This window comes from Mobula birostris, chromosome 2, assembly GCF_030028105.1.
Source record: "Mobula birostris isolate sMobBir1 chromosome 2, sMobBir1.hap1, whole genome shotgun sequence".
Classification (NCBI taxonomy): domain Eukaryota; kingdom Metazoa; phylum Chordata; class Chondrichthyes; order Myliobatiformes; family Myliobatidae; genus Mobula; species Mobula birostris.
In genome coordinates, this window is record NC_092371.1 from 220,939,215 (window position 1) to 220,962,309 (window position 23,095).

The 23,095-nt window shown below is 41.6% G+C and overlaps 1 protein-coding gene across 1 annotated transcript in view; it reads left to right on the forward strand.

Moving 5' to 3' along the window:
- Positions 1–23,095, forward strand: part of LOC140194085 (adhesion G protein-coupled receptor F4-like) — a 119,988-nt gene that overhangs the window by 76,425 nt on the left and 20,468 nt on the right. The window contains exons 6-10 of the mRNA XM_072251504.1: positions 3,027–3,133; positions 4,038–4,096; positions 5,144–5,274; positions 10,977–11,149; positions 17,129–17,299. Of these exons, the coding sequence (XP_072107605.1) occupies positions 3,027–3,133; positions 4,038–4,096; positions 5,144–5,274; positions 10,977–11,149; positions 17,129–17,299 (641 nt within the window). The remainder of the gene's footprint in view (positions 1–3,026; positions 3,134–4,037; positions 4,097–5,143; positions 5,275–10,976; positions 11,150–17,128; positions 17,300–23,095) is intronic.

Sequence of the window (23,095 nt, forward strand, 5' to 3'; positions counted from 1 at the left end):
GAAGGAGGCATGGCTGGGTTTCATTCTGAGAAAGGAAGTGGGTCAGATATTTCAAGTTTCAGTAAGGGAACACATTGAAGGTAGAAATTATAATGTCATAAAATTTAAATAAGCCTTGGAAAAAGAAAAGGAGCAATCAAAAAAAAAGATTAATTAGAGGAGGCCATTTTCAATGGGATGATAGTGGATCTGCAGATAAACCCGAACCAAAAGTTGATAGGCAGGCTAAACCGTAACTTAACAATCACCAACATTGAAGAGATGGCTCTGGTGCCACTTATTCACTCTTCCATCAGATATAAAAAAATTAACAAACAAATCCAGAGCTCCCAGGATGATGAAAGAGATACTGAGGATGATGAAGTTAAAAAAAAGATGGTGGATGACAGGTATACTAACAAGAATCAAAATGGTTACATAGAAATCAGAAGGGTGTTGTAAATGGCAGCAAGATATAAACTGGTGAAAAAGGCAGATGAAATTTACTGTGGAGAAATGTGAGATGATGAATTTAGATGGGAAGGTTGAAAAGAAGCAAAATTGTTTTAAATGTGGTGCAGAGCAGAGGGACCTGGTGTGTGGGTGCATAGATCAGTGAAAGAGCAGGTTGAATTGAATTGAATTGACTATATCTTACATCCTTCACATGCATAAGGAGTAAAAAACTTCACATTACATCTCCATCTAAATGTGCAATATGCAATTTATAGTAATTTGTGATAAATAGAACGTACAACAGGACAGTCAATATAGCATAGAAATACAATTGTATTAGCGAGAATTAATTAGATGTCCTGGTGGAAGAAGCTGTCCCGGAGCCTGTTGATCCTGGCAATATGAAGTGGTCAATATGCTATACTTAATTTTGGGCCTTATCAAAGCAGAATTAAAGAAGAAAAGCCCTGCTGAATCCTTATAAAGATAGAGGTCAACCCATGAATGGCTATTGCATTCAATTCTGGTCATCTCATTATAGGAAGGATGTTAAGGCATTAGAGAGTGAGCCTAGAATAAATTTAAGAGCACTGTTCCTGGGAGAAAGAAATAGTTTTACAAAGCAGAGGAGAGAGGCTCAGGCTGCTTTCTTTGGGTAAAAAGGTAGATGGCAAGAAGCATATAGACTGATGAGGGATCTGGACAGAGTGGAAAGTGGCGGGCTGTACCTGTTGGTGGAGGCATGAGATCATTGGTACAGGTTTCCCCCGCCATCCAAAAGTAGAGCGTTCCTATGAAACGGTTCGTAAGCCGAAATGTCGTAAAGCGAAGAAACAACAACAAGACATGACCGCCCGTGGAGCAACGGCAAGACGGCCTGACTTACCCCACGGAGGCGAGGACAAGACAAGACAAGACCAACACGAATGAACACCAGACAGTACCTATTAGCTCCAATGATGGAACCAGACCGAAGTGCGGGCAGGGGCTGCAGACGAGGTCTAGAAGCGGGAGAGGCAGAGAAGGGATTCAGACAAGGGGGTAGGACAGGAATCACAGACCACCAGGCCAGGACTTGACTCAGAACTGGGAAGCCACCAGGGCCAGGACTTGACGGTGCTTGAATGCCACCAGAGCCAGGACTTGACTTGGTGCTTGAATGCCCCTGGAGCCAGGACTTGACTTGGAGCCTCCGGGTAGTGGCAAGCTCTCGACTTGGCCCGGGAACAGTAGACAGCGGTTCTTGATTCCCTCCGGCGGGTTAACTGTCGGACCCACCTTGGTGAGGAAACTTTGCAGACTCGCTTTGGCAAGGTAACTGGACAGGGTTGCTCCGGTGAGGAGAGGCGAATTACCGGCACTTGCTTCGGCAGAGACTAGGCTTGCTCCGGCCGGATGACATCGGCACACCGTACCTTGGATGACTTTGCAGACACTCCCGCACCGAACGGCTGAAAGTCGGAGACTATAAACGACTGGTTCAGCCGAGTGTTAATTGCCTCTAATCACCAAAGTCGAGGGACACGGGAAAACAGGGAATCAACGGTCTGGATTGTAACATAAACAAGCTAAATTTAAAGGGACCCCGATCCAGACCATGACAAGGACAGAGTACCATAAGACCATAAGACATAAGAGCAGAATTTTACCCTTTGGCCTATCAGGTCAGCTCCACCATTTGATCATGGCTGATCCATTTCCCTCTCAACACCATTCTCCTGCTTTTTTTCCACAACTTTTCATGCCCTGACTTATCAAGAATCTATCAACCACTGCCTTAAATATACTTAACAACCTGGCCTCCACAGCCACCTGTGGCAACAAATTACATCGATACACCACCCTCTGGCTAAAGAAATTCCTCCTGATCTCCTCTTTAAATGGACATCCCTTTATTTTGAGGTTGTGTGCTCTGATCCTAGATTTCCCTAGCATGGGAAACATCCTGTACTTAAGAACATAAGAAATAGGAGCAGGAGTAGGCCATCTGGCCCGTGGAGCTTGCTCGGCCATTCAATAAGATTATGGCTGATCTGACCATGGATTCATCTCCACCTACCTGCCTTTTCCCCATAATCCTCAATTCCCCTACTATGCAAGAATCTATCCAACTTTGTCTTTGTCAGAGCGTACAACCTCAAAATAAAGGGATGTACAACTAGAGACCATGGGTTAAGGTGAAAGGTGTATTGTTTAAGGGGAACATGAGAAGAAATTTCTTTAACTTGGAGGGTAGTGATAGTGTGGAGCAAGCTGCCAGTGCAAGTGGTGGATGCGATTTCCATTTCAACGTTTAAGAAAAATTTGGATTGGTAAATGGATCATAGGGGTAAGGAGGGCTATAGTCCATGTGCAGGTTGATGGGAGTTGGCTGTTTAAATGGTTTGCATGGACCAGATGGGTAGAAGGGCCTGTTTATGTACTGTACTTTTCTATGACTCTATGAATGTTTTGAAAAATAGGTGTATTTCCTTGTAGAATACTGAATAGTACAATCACAAAAATTTATTATGAACTACTGTAACTGCAAAGAATTGCACACCTTTTATATTTGAAATAATAAGATGGTTAATAATACATATCTGTTACAGAAAATAGAACATTTGCGGTGATTATTGAAAATCTGATCTTCAGTAATGAACTGAAAAATCCTTCCTCAGCCGTGTATAAAAATCGTTCAAAAGAATTCACTACATTGGTATGTAACTGAGTGAATAACATTCTGAACTCTGAAAGGATATTTATTAATATCCTTAATGTGCTGCTGATGATAAGTATTGACCTTCAGGTTTATATAACCAATGCAATAGAGTTTGCAGATGCTGGAAAATCAGAGTAACACACATAAGATGCTGGAGGAACTGGATGGTACAGCAATTTTAAGTAAGGCTGAGATTATCTGTGAAACTGAAATATCCAAAGGCGGTAGTTCAGGATGTACTGCTTCGTAAAATTTACAACAACAATATCACACTGTCTGCTACATCATTGCAATGCATTCAGACCTGTGACGTCTGAAACAAAGGAGTGTTAAATTTAGCACAGAGAGATAATCCTTGTCAATTTCTGGTTAAGCATCGTCTCAATTATTCTGTTACTGAACATTAACCATTAAAAGTGGGCAGTTTCACTTATTTGTGTTTAATTGCTGTAGTTTTATATTGTAAATGGTAAAATTGTACTTCCGCTTTTTTTACTTTTCCTTCCTGTTCTTGTCATCTCAATCTATTTTCTCCTCTGTTTAATTCCCCTTCTGCTCTTGATTGATATTTGAATTTGTCCCTCTATTCGCTCCTCAGTTATTGCACTTACTTTTACAGACCAGCCAAATATTCAATGTTCCTTCAAATGTTCCATGACTTATTTATTTCATTGCCTGCATTTTAGCAACTGGCCTTGCAAAACAAACATAAACACTGAATATATATGGAAATACCTAACCAACAGCAAGCAGCTTTAGCTGCCATTGAAATTATGGGCAATTTAAAATATTAACGTGGATTTTATTTTTACACCTGTTAATATAGTAAAACTGTGTAACTCTTCATTTTTTTCTGTTTTTGAAAATGTGTGTTTTTTTTTCATTTCTATCCTTTCCTCAGCTTAATGAAGCGTACAGAAGGGTGGTTCCGAATGCTTCAGTAAAAGTTTTGGGATTCTCGTAAGTGAAGTATTTTAAGGGGTAGATATTTATTTAGTTTTAAAAACTTAATGGCAAACTACAGAAAGCCTGATTAATAGGAAGGAACTGCAAAGTGCACAAGAAACAATGAAATATTTGTGGATTACTAGGATTTACATGGGGCTAATTTTTATTCTTATCATCATTTTACCTTACTATCAACATTAATCTGGCAGTTATTTAAAAAAAGCCAAGACACTTTATAGGTACATTTGGATTACTTCCAGAAGTGAATAGGGTATCTGTGCACCCCATCTGGATAGTTTCGTACAGTCTCTAGGCTCTTCATAGAGTGCAGTCTGAGTGCCACCTCAGGCTGGTTTCCACATGCAAATACACCCGCTCTTCATGTCTTAGGGATAGAATTGAGGATTTGACTTTAGCAACTGTGTATAAAATAAATGCATGGTGGCACACGGGACCAACTGTAGCGGCTTTTAGTGTTCATGAGATATGAAACGGAGTGGACAGTCAGCACCTTACACCTGCCAATGAAGGAGAAGTGTTGTAAAAAATGTGGTGTTTCAGTCAACAGTCTCTGCACTAATTGTTCTGGGAAGGGAGAGCTCAGGTTGAATTGGATATTACAGTAGCCCAAGGCACATTGTAAGTGCACCTAAAGCCACAAGTTTGTGCCTCAAAGTGAATGAAAAGGTCAAACAAACAGCTTTTGTATTTGCTTCAGTTCAAGTTACATTTTCCCTTCATTTAAATTCTCTCCTAAATACCAGAAATTAACAAGACTTAGCAATCACCATCGCTGGGATAAAGTTGATGGAAATGGTGTCAGATGACATATTCCCAGTACTGGGATGTACTGCAAATCCCTGTCAATTTTGTCCGAAAGAGCCTTTGAATCACTAGGACAGGAAGTCTTTTGCGTCTTCAGTTTTACATTTTGAAGAGAGAAACTAGGATCTAATTTTGTCTTAGCTACTCCAAAAAGGCAGGAAATGTCATTTAATGCATTGGTAATGGGCTGTTCATCTGTTCTAATGCTTTTTTTTTTGGCTTTTATTAATTCAGAAATGGGAGCATCATTGTGCTTCATCAAGTATTCTCCAGCTCGCCTCTGACCGATGAGGAAGTTGCCTCCAGCAGGACAGCAGTGAACAATACCCTTTCTGGAGTAAACTACAAATCAAAGTTTATACCAGGCAAGTAGGTTTTTGAACTATATGTTTTGACAGAGGGAATTTAACATTATAAATACAGTATGTATCGTATGACCCAATTGAACAGATGATAGCACAGTACGGGGACTGTTGCACAGAATTGTAGCCGTTTTATGTAGCACTGTACTGCTGCCACGAAAAAAATCACAAACAAATTTCATGACATATGACAGTGATGAGAAAAAGAGCCCCGACCTGCGGCCAAACCGGACATCGGAAGTTTTGAAATGAAGGGACTTCAATCAGGTCCCCTGCCTGAATACAAAAGAGCAGCAGCAGGTCACGACAGTGAAAAAGAGCTTTGATCAGTGACCAATCAGCATTTGCGATTGATTTGCAAGAGCTAATTAAAGGAAAGGCAGGGGCAAGCGCAGAGGCTATTGTCACTGCGGCCGTCATCTGAGTGGACAGAGTCAGAGTGGTGACTGTGAGGCTTTAGCTCTTCACGCTTGAACAAAGAGAGGCTTCAGTCAAAGAAAGCAAAGAAAAGAAAAGCTTGAGCTTAAGTTTTTCTTCCTTTTTTTGTATCTGCTCAGCTAAAGTAGTAGAGACACCAGAAAAGTTAGCTAAATTCTCCTCTTGCAGAATGTATGAAGTCAGGGAGACCTCCAGTGTCCCTGACGACTACAACGGCGAGAAGTGCATCCAGCTGCAGCTTCTAACAATCTATGTTAAGGAGCTGAAGCTGGAACTGTATGAACTCCAGATCATTCAGAAGGCTGAGTGGGTGATAGTTTGGAAATATAGAGAGGTAGTTACGCCCAAGGTACAGGACACAGGAAAGTGGTTGACAGTGAGGAAGAGGAAAGGTGTTAAGAAGCTAGTGCACAGAGCCCCTGTGGCAATCCTCCTCAACAACAGATATATCACTTTGAATCCTGCTTGGGGTGGAGGGGATTCCTAGCAGAGGAAATTAAGTCTGGCACTGAGTCTGCCTCTGTGACTCAGAAGGAAAGAGGGGAGAAGAGGCATGCTGTAGTGATAGGGGATTTGTTACATAGGGGAATGGACAGGAGGCTCTGTGAGTGAGAACAAGATTCCGGGATGGTATATTGCCTCCGAGGTGCCAGGGTATGGAATATCTCGGATTGAGTCCTCAGCATTCGTAAGTGGGAGGGTGAACAGCCAGAAGTCATGGTTCATGTCAAGGGAATTACAGAGGCATGAGAGCAGAGATGGCCAGAATTGACTGACAGGGATGACAGCAGAGCAGCAATGGCTGGAATTTCTGGAAGCAATTAGAATGCACAGTATTATATACACCCCTTAGAAGAAGGAGTATTCTAAAGGAAGATGACACAAACGTGGCTAACAAGAGAAGTCAAAACCAACATAAAAGCCAAAGAGAGAGATACATAGAGAAAAAATTAGTATTAAGTTAAGTTCTTCTGTAAACTCTCTACTTCCTCAAAACTACCTGCCCCTCCACTTATCTTCATATCGCCTGCAAATTTTGTATCAAAGCCATCATCTAAATCATTGATATATAACGTAAAGAGAATTGGTCCCAATACTGGTCGTTATGGAACACCACAAATCACTGGGTGCCAGTCAGAAAAGTCTCCAGTTATTCCCACTCTTTGCCTCCTGTCAATCAGCAACTGCTTTATTTATACCACATTCTTTCCTGTAATACCATGGGCTTATAGTTTGTTAAGCAGCACATGTGTGGCACCTTCTCAAAGGCCTTCTGAAAATCCAAGTACACAACATCAACTGATTCTCCTTTGTCTATCCTGCTTGTTACTTAGGCCATAAGACCATAAGACAAAGGAGCAGTAGTCGGCCATTCGGCCCATCGAGTCTGCTCCGCCATTTTTTCATGAGCTGATCCATTCTCCCATTTAGTCCCACTCCCCCGCCTTCTCACCATAACCTTTGATGCCCTGGCTACTCAGATACCTATCAATCTCTGCCTTAAATACACTCCATGACTTGACCTCCACTGCTGCCCATGGCAACAAATTCCACAGATTCACCACCCTCTGGCATCTTCGCATCTCTGTTCTCAATGGGCGCCCTTCAATCCTTAAGTCATGCCCTCTCGTACTAGACTCCCCCACCACGGGAAACAACTTTGCCACATCCACTCTGTCCATGCCTTTCAACATTCGAAATGTTTATATGAGGTCCCCCTCATTCTTCTAAACTCCAAGGAGTACAGTCCAAGTGCGGTCAAACGTTCCTCATATGTTAACCCTCTCATTCCCGGAATCATTCTAGTGAATCTTCCCTGAACCCTTTCCAACGTCGGCACATCCTTTCTTAAATACGGAGCCCAAAACTACACACAGTACTCCAAGTGAGGTCTTACCAGTGCCTTATAGACCCTCAACATCACACCCCTGCTCCTATACTGTTCCTCTAGAAATGAATGCCAACATTGCATTTGCCTTCTTCACCACTGACTTAACCTGGAGGTTACCTTAAAGATATTCTGCACGAGGACTCCCAAGTCCCGTTGCATCTCAGAACTTTGAATTCTCTCCCCACTTAAATAATAGCCTGCCCGTTTATTTCCTCTACCAAAGTGCATAACCATACACTTTCCAACATTGTATTTCATTTGCCACTTCTTTGCCCATTCTCCCAATCTATGAAAGTCTCCCTGCAGACTCTCCGTTTCCTCAGCACTACCGGCCCCTCCACCTATCTTTGTATCATCAGCAAATTTAGCCACAAAGCCATCTGTTCCATAATCCAAATCGTTGATGTACAACGTAAAAAGAAGCGGCCCCAACATGGAAACCTGTGGAACACCACTGGTAACCGGCAGCCAACCAGAATGGAATCCCATTATTCCCACTCTCTGTTTCCTGCCAATCAGCCAACGCTCTATCCACGTATGTAACTTTCCCGTAATTCCATGGGCTCTTGTTTAGCAGCCTCATGTGTGGCACCTTGTCAAAGGCCTTCTGAAAATCCAAATACACAACATCCACTGCATCTCCCTCGTTTAGCCTACTTGTAATTTCCTCAAAAAATTGCAATAGGTTTGTCAGGCAGGATTTCCCTTTAAGGAATCCATGCTGAGTTCTGCCTATCCTGTCATATGCCTCCAGGTACTCTGTAACCGCATCCTTGACAATCGATTCCAACAACTTCGCAACCACCGATGTCAAGCTAACAGGTCTATAATTTCCTTTTTGCTTCCTTGCCTCCTTCTTAAATAGCGGAGTGACATTTGCAATCTTCTAGTCCTCCGGAACCATGCCGGAATCTATTGACTTTTGAAAGATCATCGCTAATGCCGCCACAATCTCGACAGCTGCTTCCTTCAGAACATGAGGGTGTCTTCCATCTGGTCGGGGAGATTTATCTACCCTCAGACTATTCAGCTTCCTGAGTACTTTCTCTGTCGTAATTGTGACTGCGCACACTTCTCTTCCCTGACACCCTTGAGTGTCCGGTATACTGCTGATGTCTCCCTCAGTGAAGACTGATGCAAAATACTCATTCAGTTCCTCCATCATCTCCTTATCTCCCATTACAATTTCTCCAGCATCATTTTCTATCAGTCTTATATTTACTCTCACCTGTCTTTTACTCTTTATATATTTGAAAAAGCTTTTAGTATCCTCTTTGATATTATTTGCCAGCCTCCTTTTATAGTTCATCTTTCCCTCTTAATGACCTTTTTAGTTTCCTTTTGTAAGCTTTTAAAAACTTCCCAATCCTCTGTCTTCCCACTAATTTTTGCTTCCTTGTATGCCCTCTCCTTTGCTTTAACTTTGGTTTTGACTTCTCCTGTCAGCCACGGTTGCATCCTTTTTCCACTCGAAATTTTTTTCTTTTTTGGAATATATCTGTCTTGCACCTTCCTCACTTCTTGCATAAACTTCAGCCACTGCTGCTCTGCTGTCCTTCCCGCCCATGTCCCTTTCCAGTCAACTTTAGCCAGTTCCTCTCTCATGCCACTGTAATTTCCTTTACTCCACTGAAATACCAACGCATTGGATTTCGGCTTCTCTTTCTCAGATTTCACAGTGAACTCAATCATGTTATGATCACTGTCCCCTAAGGGTTCCTTCACCTCAATCTCTCTAATCACCTCTAGTTCATTACGCAATACCCAATCCAGTACAGCCGATCCCCTAGTGGGCTCAACAACAAGCTGTTCTAAAGCCATCTCACAGACATTCTACAAATTCTGTCTCGAGATCCTGTGCCGACCTGATTTTCCCAATCCACTCGCATGTTAAAATCCCACACAATTATCATAACACTGCTCTTCTGACAAGCCTTTTCTATTTCATGTTGTAATTTGTAGTCCACATCACTGCAGCTGTTAGGAGGCCTGTATATACCTTCCATCAGGGTCCTTTTACCCCTGCGATTTCTTAGCTCAACCCATAAAGATTCTGCACCTTCCGATCCTATGTCACCTATTTCTAATGATTTAATATCATTCCTTACCAATAAAGCCATACCACCCCCTCTGGCTACCTGCCTATCCTTCCGATACACCGTGTATCCTTGGCTGTTCAGCTGCCAGAGACATGCATCCCTTAGCCACGTCTCAGTGATGGCCACAACATCATACCTGCCGATCTGTAGCTGTACGACAAGATCATCCACCTTATTCCTTATGCTGCGTGCATTTAAGTATAACACCTTAAGACCAGTATTTGGTACTTTTTGCTTTAATTGCACTGCAACTCATCCCAATGGCTGCAAATTTTCTTCATCACCTGCCTATCCTTCCTGACATCTTTACTGCTCACTATCTTAGATTTATTTCTGTTTCCCCCCTCCTCTGCTCTATCATTCCGGTTCCCATCCCCCTGTCAAATTACTTTAAACCCTCCCTAACAGTTCTTCAAAGAATTCTAACAGATTTGTCAGGCAAGCTTTTCCCTTGAGGAAACCATGCTGACTGGCCTATTTTATGATATGCTTCCAAGTACTCTGAGACCTCATCCTTAATAATCAACTCCAACATCTTCCCAACCACTGAGACAAGATTAACTGGCCTATAGTTCCTTTCTTTTTCTCTTCTTGAAGAGTTGAGTGACACTTGCAATTTTCAAGGCTTCCGGAATCACTCCTGAATCTCATGGTTCTTGAAAGATCATTACTAATGCCCCCACGATCTCTTCAGCTACCTCATTCAGAACTCTGGGGTGTGTATCATCTGTCCAGGTGACTTATCTACTTTCAGACTTTTCAGTTTCCCAAGAACCTTTTCTCTAGTAATGGCAACTTCACACACTTTGTGTCACCTGACACCTGGAACTTCCACTATATTGCTAGTGGGTTCCACAGTGAAGACTGATGCAAAATACTTAATCAGTTCATTTGCCACACCGGCTGATAGAAACTTCTGCTAGCATGAGCTAATACAGACAACTTAGTACAAGTATTCCTCCAAGTACCTGTCTGCAGGTACTTAGGTTAAAGATCAAAGGAGGATTTTAGTTTCAGGTCCGCATGGCATAAGGCTGCGGTATTAGCCCCTGTCATTGTCGTCTGTGGAGCATCAATTCTAGTTTAACACAAACAAGCCAATGTGGAAAGTACTGGGCAGATGAATAATAAAGAAATAGGAGCAAGACTAGGTCAACTCTGTCAAAGCCCTCCCTGCCAAGCCAGAGCGTATCAAATACGCTCATGGAGCATGACATAAACTTGAGGAAACTAGATTATTTATCTTTTGGAAAGCTATATAATTTTTCTTTCAACAGATGATGAAATTCCATGCACTGACAGCGTATTTGGAACAACAAAATTTAATTCCACTGCAAAAATCCCCTGTATGGGAATGGAAGGTGATAGGAGAAGAAGATGTGGAAAGAATGGGAAATATAATGATGAACATAATTTCTGTATATTACCTGCAATTCGTGATCTTCTTCAGGTAGGTACTGCAGTGAATGTATTCAAATATAAGATTTAACCAAAATTCAAAGTTCAAGGTAATTTTTAAAAATCAAAATAGACATAAGTCATTATATTCAACACTGAGATTCATTTCCTTGTGGGCATACACAATAAATCCAAGAACCATTATCATAACGGAATCAATGAAAGATTGCACCAGCTGGGCATACAACCAGTGTGCAAAAGACAACAAATTGTGCAAATACAAAAAGAAAGAAGAAATAATAATAATTAGCTAGAAAGAAAACAACAATAGACAACAATGATGCTATGCAAGAAGATAATAGAGATGCAACCCATTGAAGCACTGATGAAAATACAATTACTTCAACTGCTCCACAACATGATGATAGCAGCAACAACAAACATAGATGTTGAACCTCCACAGAATGCTGACGACGAAGCTGAGATTACAGACAAAATTATCTTAATTTTAACACCACACTAACAGAATATATGGGCGTTAACCCAATAAAAAGACCTTACATTCCAAAACAAAATATGACATCAAAATTTGCAAAAATTGTTAATACTCTCAACAATATTATAATACCACAATATTTAGGAAAACTTGAAACATTTGAAGAACTATACACAATAATATACTGTGCAGCACTAACAACAGTGTAGTATAATGACTCCAAGCTAGAGGCACTCATTAGTAGAAACACCAAAATGGGAGAAAAGATTAAGAAACAAAATTGAAATCTTCAGAGCAGAAATAGCCCACCTAATGGAATATAAAATGGATAACCTGAGCAAGAAAGTTAAGAGAAAAGCTAAGAAGATACTAAAGAAATATAAAGTCCATACAAGATATGATAAACTTAACAAAAATATTTAAGAATTTAAAGTTATGCTGAAACAAAAGCTTGGTGCATACAAAGCAAGACTTAGTACATGAAATGTGCCAGTTGAAGAAAACAGAATTATCAGTACAGAACCAATGAAAAGAGATTTTACAGGACATTGAAACTAAATTTGATGTGCCAAAATGCTACCAACCCTAGCCACAGAATTACCAACAAACACAGAGATAATGAACTTTTGGTCTAATGTCTAGTCAAACAGGGTGACGCACAATGATGAAGCAAGCTAGATCAGGGAGGAAAAAGAGCGCACTCATACAAATGAAGAAATGCAACACCTGAAATTACAATGGATATGCTAAAAGCAGTTATAAAAATACCTCCAACTGGAAAAATACCAGCAGTGATAATATTCGTAATTATTGGTATAACAATGTACTTGCCTTCATCTGTACTTATTAATACATATCAAAAATTTTCTTAAAAATTCTGAAAACCTACCCAAATTTTTGTCAGAAGGTAAAACATATCACTTATCTAAAGCAGAAATCACAAATGGTCCATCAAAATATTGTCCTATTATTTATTTATAAACTATATATAAAATTGTAGCATCATGCATCTCGCAATGAATCATCACTCACTTGGATAATCACAATATGCTTACATAAGAGCAGAAAGGATGTCGTAAGGGTATGAAAGTATGTAAAGCATTTTCCAGGGCGACTCTCGAAGCCCTCTATGGTTCTGTCTACCTTTAAACCCACTTTCTAATTTACTGAATTGAATGAAAATTGGGAATCAAATCCGAAACAACCAACTGGATTAGACCTTGACAAACGTCCTTTATATGGACAATTCTTCATCAGTAAAGCTAAAGCAATTAATTTGAACAGTAGAACTATTTTCTAAAGATATAAACATTAATTTCAGACTAGGTAAGAGCAGAACATCAAACAGAAAGGAAGTTGCAATAGAGCTGATGGAATACAAAACAGAGCAGCAAGATACAATACAATTCATGGATGAATATAAAACATACAAGTATCTGGGATATCAACAAGCAAAAAAAAAGATCATAGTGCAATGTAAGAAAAACTTCCAACAGAATTTACTTCAAGGCTTAAGAGAATCTCCCAAACAGAGCTCAATAGTAAAAATATAATAAGAAATATCCATATTAAAGTATTCTTGGTCTAAAACTGATCTGGAAAATTTACAAAGAAAAGTAAGAAGAGAAATGACGAATTTTAGAAAACACAATGCGCATTCGAACGTGTTTAGAATTCTATCCTTCGAGAATAGAAGGAAAAGGAATAACAGATATCATAAATTTACACAACAGTTGTAAACAACTTGTAAGGATACATTTTCATCAATGAATACAGGATTCAGCACTCCACACGTGCAATTCTGATCAGAAGTACACACCGTTAAACTTCAATGAAAGCACAACCAAGAAAAATGAAGAAATTATCAATATAGAAGAAAAAGTTAAGCAATAGAAGAGCATGACCATGATCTCAGCAGATAAGATCTCGACAAGAAAGTGTCAAATGCATGCCTCAGAGTTGGAGACCAGAAACAGAAGGGTTCCTTGTGGCAATACAGGACCAGGTGGTTAAAACAAAAAAATCTAAAATACATAATAAAAGACCAACACATTCAAGACCATAAATGTAGAAAATGCTAAAAGAAACAGAAAACAATTCACTAACACGAGGAAATCTGCAGATGCTGGAATTTCAAGCAACACATATAAAAGTTGCTGGTGAACGCAGCAGGCCAGGCAGCATCTCTAGGAAGAGGTACAGTCGACGTTTCGGGCTGAGAACCTTCGTCAGGACTGACTGAAAGAAGAGCTAGTAAGAGATTTGAAAGTGGGAGGGGGAGGGGGAGATCCAAAATGATAGGAGAAGACAGGAGAGGGAGGGATGGAGCCAAGAGCTGGACAGGTGATTGGCAAAAGGGGATACGAGAGGATCATGGGACAGGAGGCCTAGGCCTAGGGAGAAAGAAAAGGGGGAGGGAGGAAGCCCAGAGGATGGGTAAGGGGTATAGTGAGAGGGACAGAGGGAGAAAAAGGAGAAAGAGAGAAAAAGAATGTGTGCATATAAATAAATAAATAACAGATGGGGTATGAGGGGGAGGTGGGGCATTTGCGGAAGTTTGAGAAGTCACTGTTCATGCCATCAGGTTGGAGGCTACCCAGGCGGAATATAAGGTGTTGTTCCTCCAACCCGAGTGTGGCTTCATCTTTACAGTAGAGGAGGCCGTGGATAGACATATCAGAATGGGAATGGGACATGGAATTAAAATGTGTGGCCACTGGGAGATCCTGCTTTCTTTGGCGGACAGAGCATAGGTGTTCAGTGAAACGGTCTCCCAGTCTGCGTCGGGTCTCGCCAATATATAGAAGGCTGCATCGGGAGCACTGGATGCAGTATATCACCCCAGCCGACTCATAGTTGAAGTGTCGTCTCACCTGGAAGGACTGTCTGGGGCCCTGGATGGTAGTGAGGGAGGAAGTGTAAGGGCATGTGTAGCATTTGTCCCGCTCACAAGGATAAATGCCAGGAGGGAGATCGGTGGGGAGGGATGGGGGGTACGAATGGACAAGGGAGTCGTGTAGGGAGCGATCCCTGTGGAAAGCAGAGGGAGGGGAGGGAAAGATGTGCTTAGTGATGGGATCCCGTTGGAGGTGGCGGAAGTTACGGAGAAGTTACAAAAACAACTCAATACATTACAGGATCCTGCATAAGGTCTACTCAGTCTGACAACTTACCAAGGCACAATCAAGTGGTAAACGTCATTCACCGATGTATTTTAAATCAAAATAATCTCATAAAATAAACTATACCTTATTATAAATACAAGACTGATCAAGTTTTAGATTCAGAGTCCTACAAATTATATTATTCACCAATCTGTTAGTACAGTTCAGAAAATCCATAATAACCATCTGGATATAATAATAGAGGATAAACAAGCAAGAACAATTTACTTAATAGAGCCACAAACATGAGAAAACATGCAGGTGCTGGAAATACAAAGCAACACACTCAATATGTTGGAGGGTCTCAGCAAGCCAGGCAGCATCTATGGAGAAGAATAAACAGTTGACGTTTCGGGCCGAGACCCTTCATCCGGATTACATTGTTCCAATAGTAATATCTACAACTGATATCATCCCAAAGTCACCACACAATAGAATTAAGCAATTAGGCCTACACAGCAATATTTATGTAAATCTTTAGAAACCACAATACGAAACAACACTATAATAGTCCGAAAGTTCTTTGCAATTGAGAAATGAATGTGCTTGGCTATGCCTGTACCTCAGGTTTTACCAGTTGAGCTGAGAAAAAATAAAAATACTTCAATATTAATAATAAATAAGCAACAAATATTGAGAACATGAATGGAAGTGTCCTTGAAAGTGGGTCCATATGTTGTGGGAACAGTTTAGTGATGGGGCCAGAGAAGTTCAATGAAGTTATCTCCTCTGCTTCAACAGCCTGATGGTTTAGGGGTAATAACTGTTCCTGAACCTGGTGGTGCGAGTGAGTTCTGAGGCTCCTGCATGTTCTTCCTGATGGCAGCAGTGAGAAAAGTGCATGACTTGGGTGGTGGGGGTCCCAATGTGATACAATGTAAGGACTTAACCAAACTCCCTGCAGTATTTTAACACATCTGAGAGCTGGTTTAAAGTTGTTGTGCTATTGATCGCTTGAAACATAGAAAACCTACAGCACAATACAGGCCCTTCGGCCCACAAAGTTGTGCCGAACATGGCCCTACCTTAGAAGTTACTATTTAAAGTGGTCCATAGGGCCCATATGACTAAAGATAAGTTGTCTCATTTTTATTTAGATATATCTCCATATTGTGATAAATGTAATAATGGAGAAGCTTCACTAATTCATATTTTTTGGACATGTCTGAGTCTTGGAAAATATTGGAAAAAAGTATTTCAAACCTTTTCAATACTTTTTAAAGTAAATTTCAAGCCTAATCCTTTGACTGCTTTATTTGGTATTGTTGGAGGAAAGGATATTATTTTGGAGCCATCTGATTTGCACGTTTTGGCTTTTATGTCTCTTATGGCCAGAAGGACACTTTTGCTTAAATAGAAAGATGTGGCCCCTCCTATTCACGCCCAATGGTTACGTGATGTGATGTCATGTTTAAATTTAGAGAAGATTCAATGTTCAATCTTTGAATCTAATTAAGACTTTCAAATATTGTGGGGACCTTCTTTGAATTATTTTCAAAACTTTTGATTTGCTGTTAAAGTACAGATGATTACTAACAATCTTTTTTCTTTTTTTTCTTCGGTCTTGGTAGTGGGTTAGATTTTTTTATATATCATAAACTCTATGTACCTATCCAAAAATCTCTTAAAAGACCCGATTGTATCCGCCTCCACCACTGTTGCCGGCAGCCCATTCCATGCACTCAACACTCTGCGTAAAAAACCTACACCTGACATCTGCTCTGTACCTGCTCCCCAGCACCTTAAACCTGTGTCCTCTTGTGGCAACCGTTTCAGCCCTGGGAAAAAGCCTCTGACTATCCACACGATCAATGCCTCTCATCATCTTATATACCTCTATTAGGTCTCCTTTCATCTTCCATCGTTCCAAGGAGAAATGGCCAAGTTCACTCAACCTGTTTTCATAAGGCATGCTCCCCAATCCAGGCAACATCCTTGTAGATTTCCTCTGTACCCTTTCTGTGGTTTCCACATCCTTCCCGTAGTGAGTCGACCAGAACTGAGCACAGGACTCCAAGTGGGGTCTGACCAGGGTCCTATATAGCTGCAACATTACCTCTCATCTCCTAAATTCGATTCCACGATTGATGAAGGCCAATACACCGTGTGCCGCCTTAACCACAGAGTTTGCTTTTGGAAAGATTTGAAGAGATGATTACAATAATAGAGATTACACCATGACCAGTTATATACTCAGATAGTCATCCCTCAACACTGTAATCAAAGAAGTATAGTTTGGGTGTCTGCAGTTTGTGCTCAGAAGCTCTCAGACCAGTTACCTGGATTGAATATTCACAGGGATTCGGCTAGTTGGGATGTGCTCTTATTGTAAGTCGATGTCCTTAAAACCATTTCTACTTTCATTTTGTAGTTGACAAATTCTACTGCTGAATTGACAAAGAATTTTTCCAATCTTCTTCATGAGTTATCTACGGTCTCAAAAGAACAAAACATCACCAATCCTGGAAATGTAAAAGCTGCCGTAACCATCTTGACAACATTTTCAGAAGTAAACAATACTGTTACTGAAACAGATATGGAGGTAAGAACAAGCATCTACCAGGAAAAGTCCAGGGCATTTTCTGCAATATGTCTTTTACATTTAAAGTGGTTCAGCAAGGTGAACAAGATATAAGCAGTTTGTGGAATTATACTTAAGGCAGCACAATATTAAGCCCTTAAGCCCATGGGATCATCTGTAAATCATTGTGAAACAGAAGAAAGCTGTGTTTGAAATGATCTATGGTGTTTTACAGCTAAAAATCATGCATATATATGGGCCACGTGTATTTCCCAATAGCTCACTCCATTCTCTACAGTAGTCACAGAAGGTATCAACATTTAATGCCACATGAAGAAGCAACACAACTTCAGCAACCTTGGAGGAAATAGAGACTTCAGCAATGAGGGAGGCAGCCTGTAGATTTAACGAACAAGATCCAGACTTTCTCATTAGTTCGATAGATATAAAGAGGGAGCTCCTGTGTAGAGTGAGCCCAGAGCTCTACCAAAGACACCACATGAAGAACCTGGTGTTGATGCGGCGCTGTTTCCTCCATTGTGTGAATCCCCACTCCCATCCTCAAGAAATGTCAAAGTGAGCTGCTCAGTTATATTGACAGACTTCAGCAATGGGATCAGAGATTCTTTCATTACTATGTTCTGATTGTTGCAGGTAGTCCTGCAAACAATGATATGAGAGATGTGTCATCAGGTGTCATGGTCCGGTCCGTGAAGTCCGTGTTCCGGTTCACAGTCCGGTCCATGGTTCCTTGTTCCAGGGTTTCTGGTTTTCCCCAGTTTCTGTTGTGGGCACATGATTCTCGTTTTGGGGCTGAGACATAAATACCTCTGCAAAGCAGGGATTCGCTGCTGGACTGTCTGCTCCCCTCCTTTTCTTTCCCCCCTTGCCTGACTCTCTGCCTGCTCATCTAGCCTGGATACCCCGCCTGTATCGTTGAAGTTTTACTGCTGGAGCAAGACCAGAGCCTGGTTAGGTCTAGATAAGGAACTGTCTTTCATTGTGTGGAATTGTCTCTCTGTGTCCTCGCGTTTGCTAGGTGGGTCCAGCTGTTTGCCGCCACCTTGTTTCGTGATCTGTTTCTTCATGTTCAGTGTTCTGTGTATGAGTCCCGGCCCTACGTCTTGTTCCCAAGGAGGGATCCCGGCTCTGTGTTATGTGTGTGTGTGTCCCGGCCCTACATCCTGTTCCTAAGGTGGGGTCCTGGCTCTGTGTTCCATGCTCCTGTCTCTTCTAGTCCAAGGCTCCATGCTCCTGAAGGCCCTCGTCCAGTCCGTGCCTAGTCCAGTCCTATCCGAGTCCTGTCCATGTGCTTTTACCCGTCCTTGTGTCTCGCTCTACCCAAGAGTTCCTCACCCAAGCCATGTCCAGTCCTGTAGCCTCGTCCTGTCCTCGCTTAGTTCTGGAGTCTGAGGCCAAGTCAAGTCCCAGGTTCTGGGTCCTTGCCCAGTCTCTGGCTCGGAGTTCATATCCAAACCTCCGCATTTCAAGATCAAAGACCCCAGGCTGCAGGCCTCAGGACCAAGACCCCAGCCTGCAGGCCTCAGGACCAAGACCCCAGCCTGCAGGCCTCAGGACCAAGACCTCAGCCCCAAGCCTCAAGACCAAGACCCTGACCCCAGCCTCAAGACCTGAAGCCTGTCTCCAAGCCTCAAGACCCCAAGCCTGTCTCCAAGCCTCTAGCCTCAGGACCCCAGCCTCCCATCCTGCAGTCATGTCATGTCCATGCCTGGTTCTGGGGCCTGAGCCTGAGGCAAGATCCAGGTTCTGGGTCCTTGTCCAGTCTCTGGTTCGGGGTCCAAGCCCTAGTCTACGTTCTTGTCCCTGCTCCTTGTCTGTATCCTGTCACGTCCCTACTCTAGTCAAGTCCTGTTCCTTGTACTTCAGTGTCAGTATCTCGCATTTGGGTCCGTTCCTAGCACCCCCTTGTGACATCAGGGCTCACTTGGGATAATAATTGATAAACACTGCAGGTGTTAGAGGCAGTGAATGGATTTGTGGACTATGATTATGTATTCTCCTTTGATAAAATATTTCTTCTCAATGAGCTCTTTACTACCTGTGCTCTCCTGGAACATCTCTCTTGTGGTCCTACACATCCTCCTGCTCCTCTGCCTATGCCTCATGCCCCTAAGGACTTTCTTCTGTGTTCTGAGCTTCCTCTGACATTTACTACTGTCTTGCAATGTTTTGGTTGTGAAGGAAACTGGAACAGGAGCTGGCCACCAGGCTTTCAATTACCCTGATTATCCCTATTTATCAATTTCTGATTATCCACCATCCACAGGGGCGGAGAATTCCAGACTCACTATCCTCCAAGAGAAGGAATTTCTATGTTTCTAAGTTTCAAATGACTGGCCTTGTAACTATACAACAGACAATGATGTTATCTCTGCACCCACTGGATATCCCTAGACTAATGTCTGCATGGAGATCTCATTTTCATAGAACAACAAAGAACACAGTAGAAGTCCTTTGGCTCATGATGTTGTGCCAACCTTTCCACCTAATCCAAGATCAATTTAATCCTTTCCTCCCACATCCATGTGCCTATCAAAAAGTTACTTAATTGTCCCTAATGTATCTGCCTTAATCACTACACCCATTAGTACATTGCGTGCACCCACCATTCCCCATGTGAAAATCCTAACTCTGATATTACCCCTATACTTTCCACCAAACACCTTAAAGTTATGACCCCTTATATGAACTCTGGGAAAAGTCTCTGGCTGTCCACTCTATCATCTTTTCATCATCATATATACTGTAATTCTATCAGTTCACTTCACATCCTCCTTCTCTACAAAGAATGAAGACTCAGCTCACTCAGCCTACAATATCTTCATACGACATGCTCTCCAATCCAGGTAGCATCCTGGTAAACCTCCTCTGCACACTCTGTAAAGCTTCCACATCCTTTCTATAAAGAAGTGAGCAGAACTGAACACGATACTCCTTGTGTGGTCTAACCAGAATTTAATAGAGCTACAACATTATCTTGTGGTTCTTGAACTCTATCCCCCAATTAATGAAGGCCAGCACACCATACCCTTTCTTAACCACTTTCTCAATTGGGGTGGCAACTTTGAGGTTGCCTCAATTTTTTGTGGCCAAGTCCACGTTCTGTTGGTGAATAATGTAAAGCAAATTCCAGCACTGTTCCCTTAAGCAGCACTTTTGAAACACACTGTGCCACAGAGGATGACTTCATTGGCCCAGGTACTTTTAAACGGTAAGCAACATAGCAGACCAACAGAAAAGCACATGGGTATGCAAATACCAACATGAAGAGATAACTGACTATGCAGATAAATGGTAGAACAAGAATTTTCAGAAGGTCTTTGGGCATTTTCCACATTGGTTCTGATAATTCTTATTGCTGTGACATCCAGCTGCTGTGGCTGGATTGTGAAGTGGTGTGAGGAATTATGGAAGTGGAGGGTAGCCCTTGAACAACATCCTCCCCCCTCCCCCCCACACATACAAACACACACACACACACACACACACACACACACACACACACACACACACACACACACTCCACAAGATAAATGTCTCTGGGCAGTGCTGGTCATAGAAAATAGCCAGCTTTTCCAACTTCCTGAGGCATGAAGAGATTATTGCACTGCCAGGGAACGTAGCATTTATCATCAGGACAATCAGATGATAATATACAACCACCTGCACTTTTGGAAGTGGAAAGCTTTGTAAGTCAGTAAATGATCTGGATTTTTATGCCCTGATTGGGACATGAGTATATTCAGTGATGCCTGACTGATCTATGCAGGCCTCATCTCCTCTCTGTACCAGGTCCCAGTAAATTCTACTACATTTGCGAGAAACCAACAATATGTCACTGCACATGCTGGAAATCTAGATCGACACACGGAAAATGACAGGGGAACTTAGCAAGTGAGGCAGCAGCTACAGAGGGGAATAGACATTCGGTGTTTTAGACTGAGACCCTTCATCAGGCCCGAACCGTTGACAGTTCCCTTCTATAAATGCTGACTGACTTGCTGAGTTTTTCCAGCATATTGTGTTTGTTGCTCAGTATCTCAGTGCACAAGGTCCCACCTACACTTCACTGAAATAAAGTGGGTGAAATCATCTCCGTATGAGCACAGTGCCTGATGCAGTCATGAGCAGCAGATTGCAAGACAAAGCGGAGATTTAGAGATGGTGTTTAGAAAGGTGCTGTGGTGGGAAATTTGGGAATCCACATGACCCTGAACTTTATGAAGCTGAGTGTGGTTAATGGTCATTATTCAGCATTTCACATATTTCAGTGATGACAGATTTATGGTCTTATAACTTGCTGAAAATTTTCAGCGTGATGAATATCGAGTTTTCTACCCCAGAGTATTGTGGAGACTAGATCATAAGATCATAAGACCGTTGGAGGAAGTTGGAAATGGATAATCTTTTGAAAAATCAGGGAATTGAAGGCTAGGGGAACTGCCATAAACAGTAGATGAAACCTGGAGCAGTAAAGTCTTATTCTTATTGAATAGAAGGGCAAATTTCAGGGACCAGCTAGACAGACCCTGTTCCTATTGTTATACGCTGTTATGCAGATAGGATGTGGTGATTTTGAAGATGGTGGAAATAGGCTCTTTGCATACGGCCTCCTGCCCTGAGCTTCTCAATCAATTCTGCAAGACCAATCATTCCAATGAGGCAGTTGTTTCCTTCAGTAATGGGGTGCTGCCTGCAGTGGCTATCTTACAACAGTGGGAATTTGATGCCTTGGATTAAGAATTAGATCCAGTTCTTTGGTCAGTAATCAGTGAGGTATAAATTACCAGCTCTGTTCCTTCAGCAATGGTGTCAGACACTACAGTTACATTTGTGTTTGTGAATGGCCTTGAAAGTGATGTTTATCATCATGGTGAGTATGTTTGTTAACAATTTTGAAATTTCTTCACTTGAATTGATCCCTGTAATTGGAGAATAGGTTAACAGTAGTATTTCTTAAAAACAATACATCTTGATGGTCCCAGCAGAGAATACAGCTTTCAAATTAGATGAACTATGTGCACAGGCCACTTCAGTTCCATGAGTAATCCAGAGAACCATTGGCAGAATAAACAGGATATTGAATGATATTTATAGTACCATTAAGTACTTGTCAAGAAATACAAGTTTTGAATAGATTTTTGGAACGCATTGCATAATTTTCGTCCCTTTTAGTGGTTAAAGGTACAATAGCATGGTTAACATTTGGAAAAAAAGAGTAACTCATAACGCAGAACAACTTACAGAATTGGCAATTTAACAATTAGGGAGAACTCAGGATAGTCAACTGGTCTTTCCAGAAGGAAAAGGAGGAAACTGCTCTTTTTGCAGAGCAGCTGAAATGTTTTGCTGGCTTGGTCCCTCTGCAAGCCTTCAAAGAGAAACAGTAAAAATTCTTGGCAGAGGCAGAAATTACATTGTAAAAAAAAATGGGTGTTTCCAGTTTTTGTACACATAACAAGTATGTTCTGGAATGGATTTGCCACGGATGGCCATGGTGGCTAAGGCATTGGGTATATTTAAAGCAGAGGTTGATAAGTTCTTGATTAGTAACAGTGTCAAAGGTTAAAGTGCAGAAGGCTGTAGAATGGAGTTGAGGAGGATAATAAATCAGCCATGGAGTGGAGCAGACCTGTTGTGCCAAATGACCTAATTCTGCTTGTATCACTTATAAACTTAAAGTCATAGGTTCATAGAAAGGTACAGTACAGAAATAGGCTCTTCAGCCCATCAATTCTGTGCTGAACCATTTAAACTGCATGCTCCCATTGACCTGCATCTGGACCATAGCCCTCC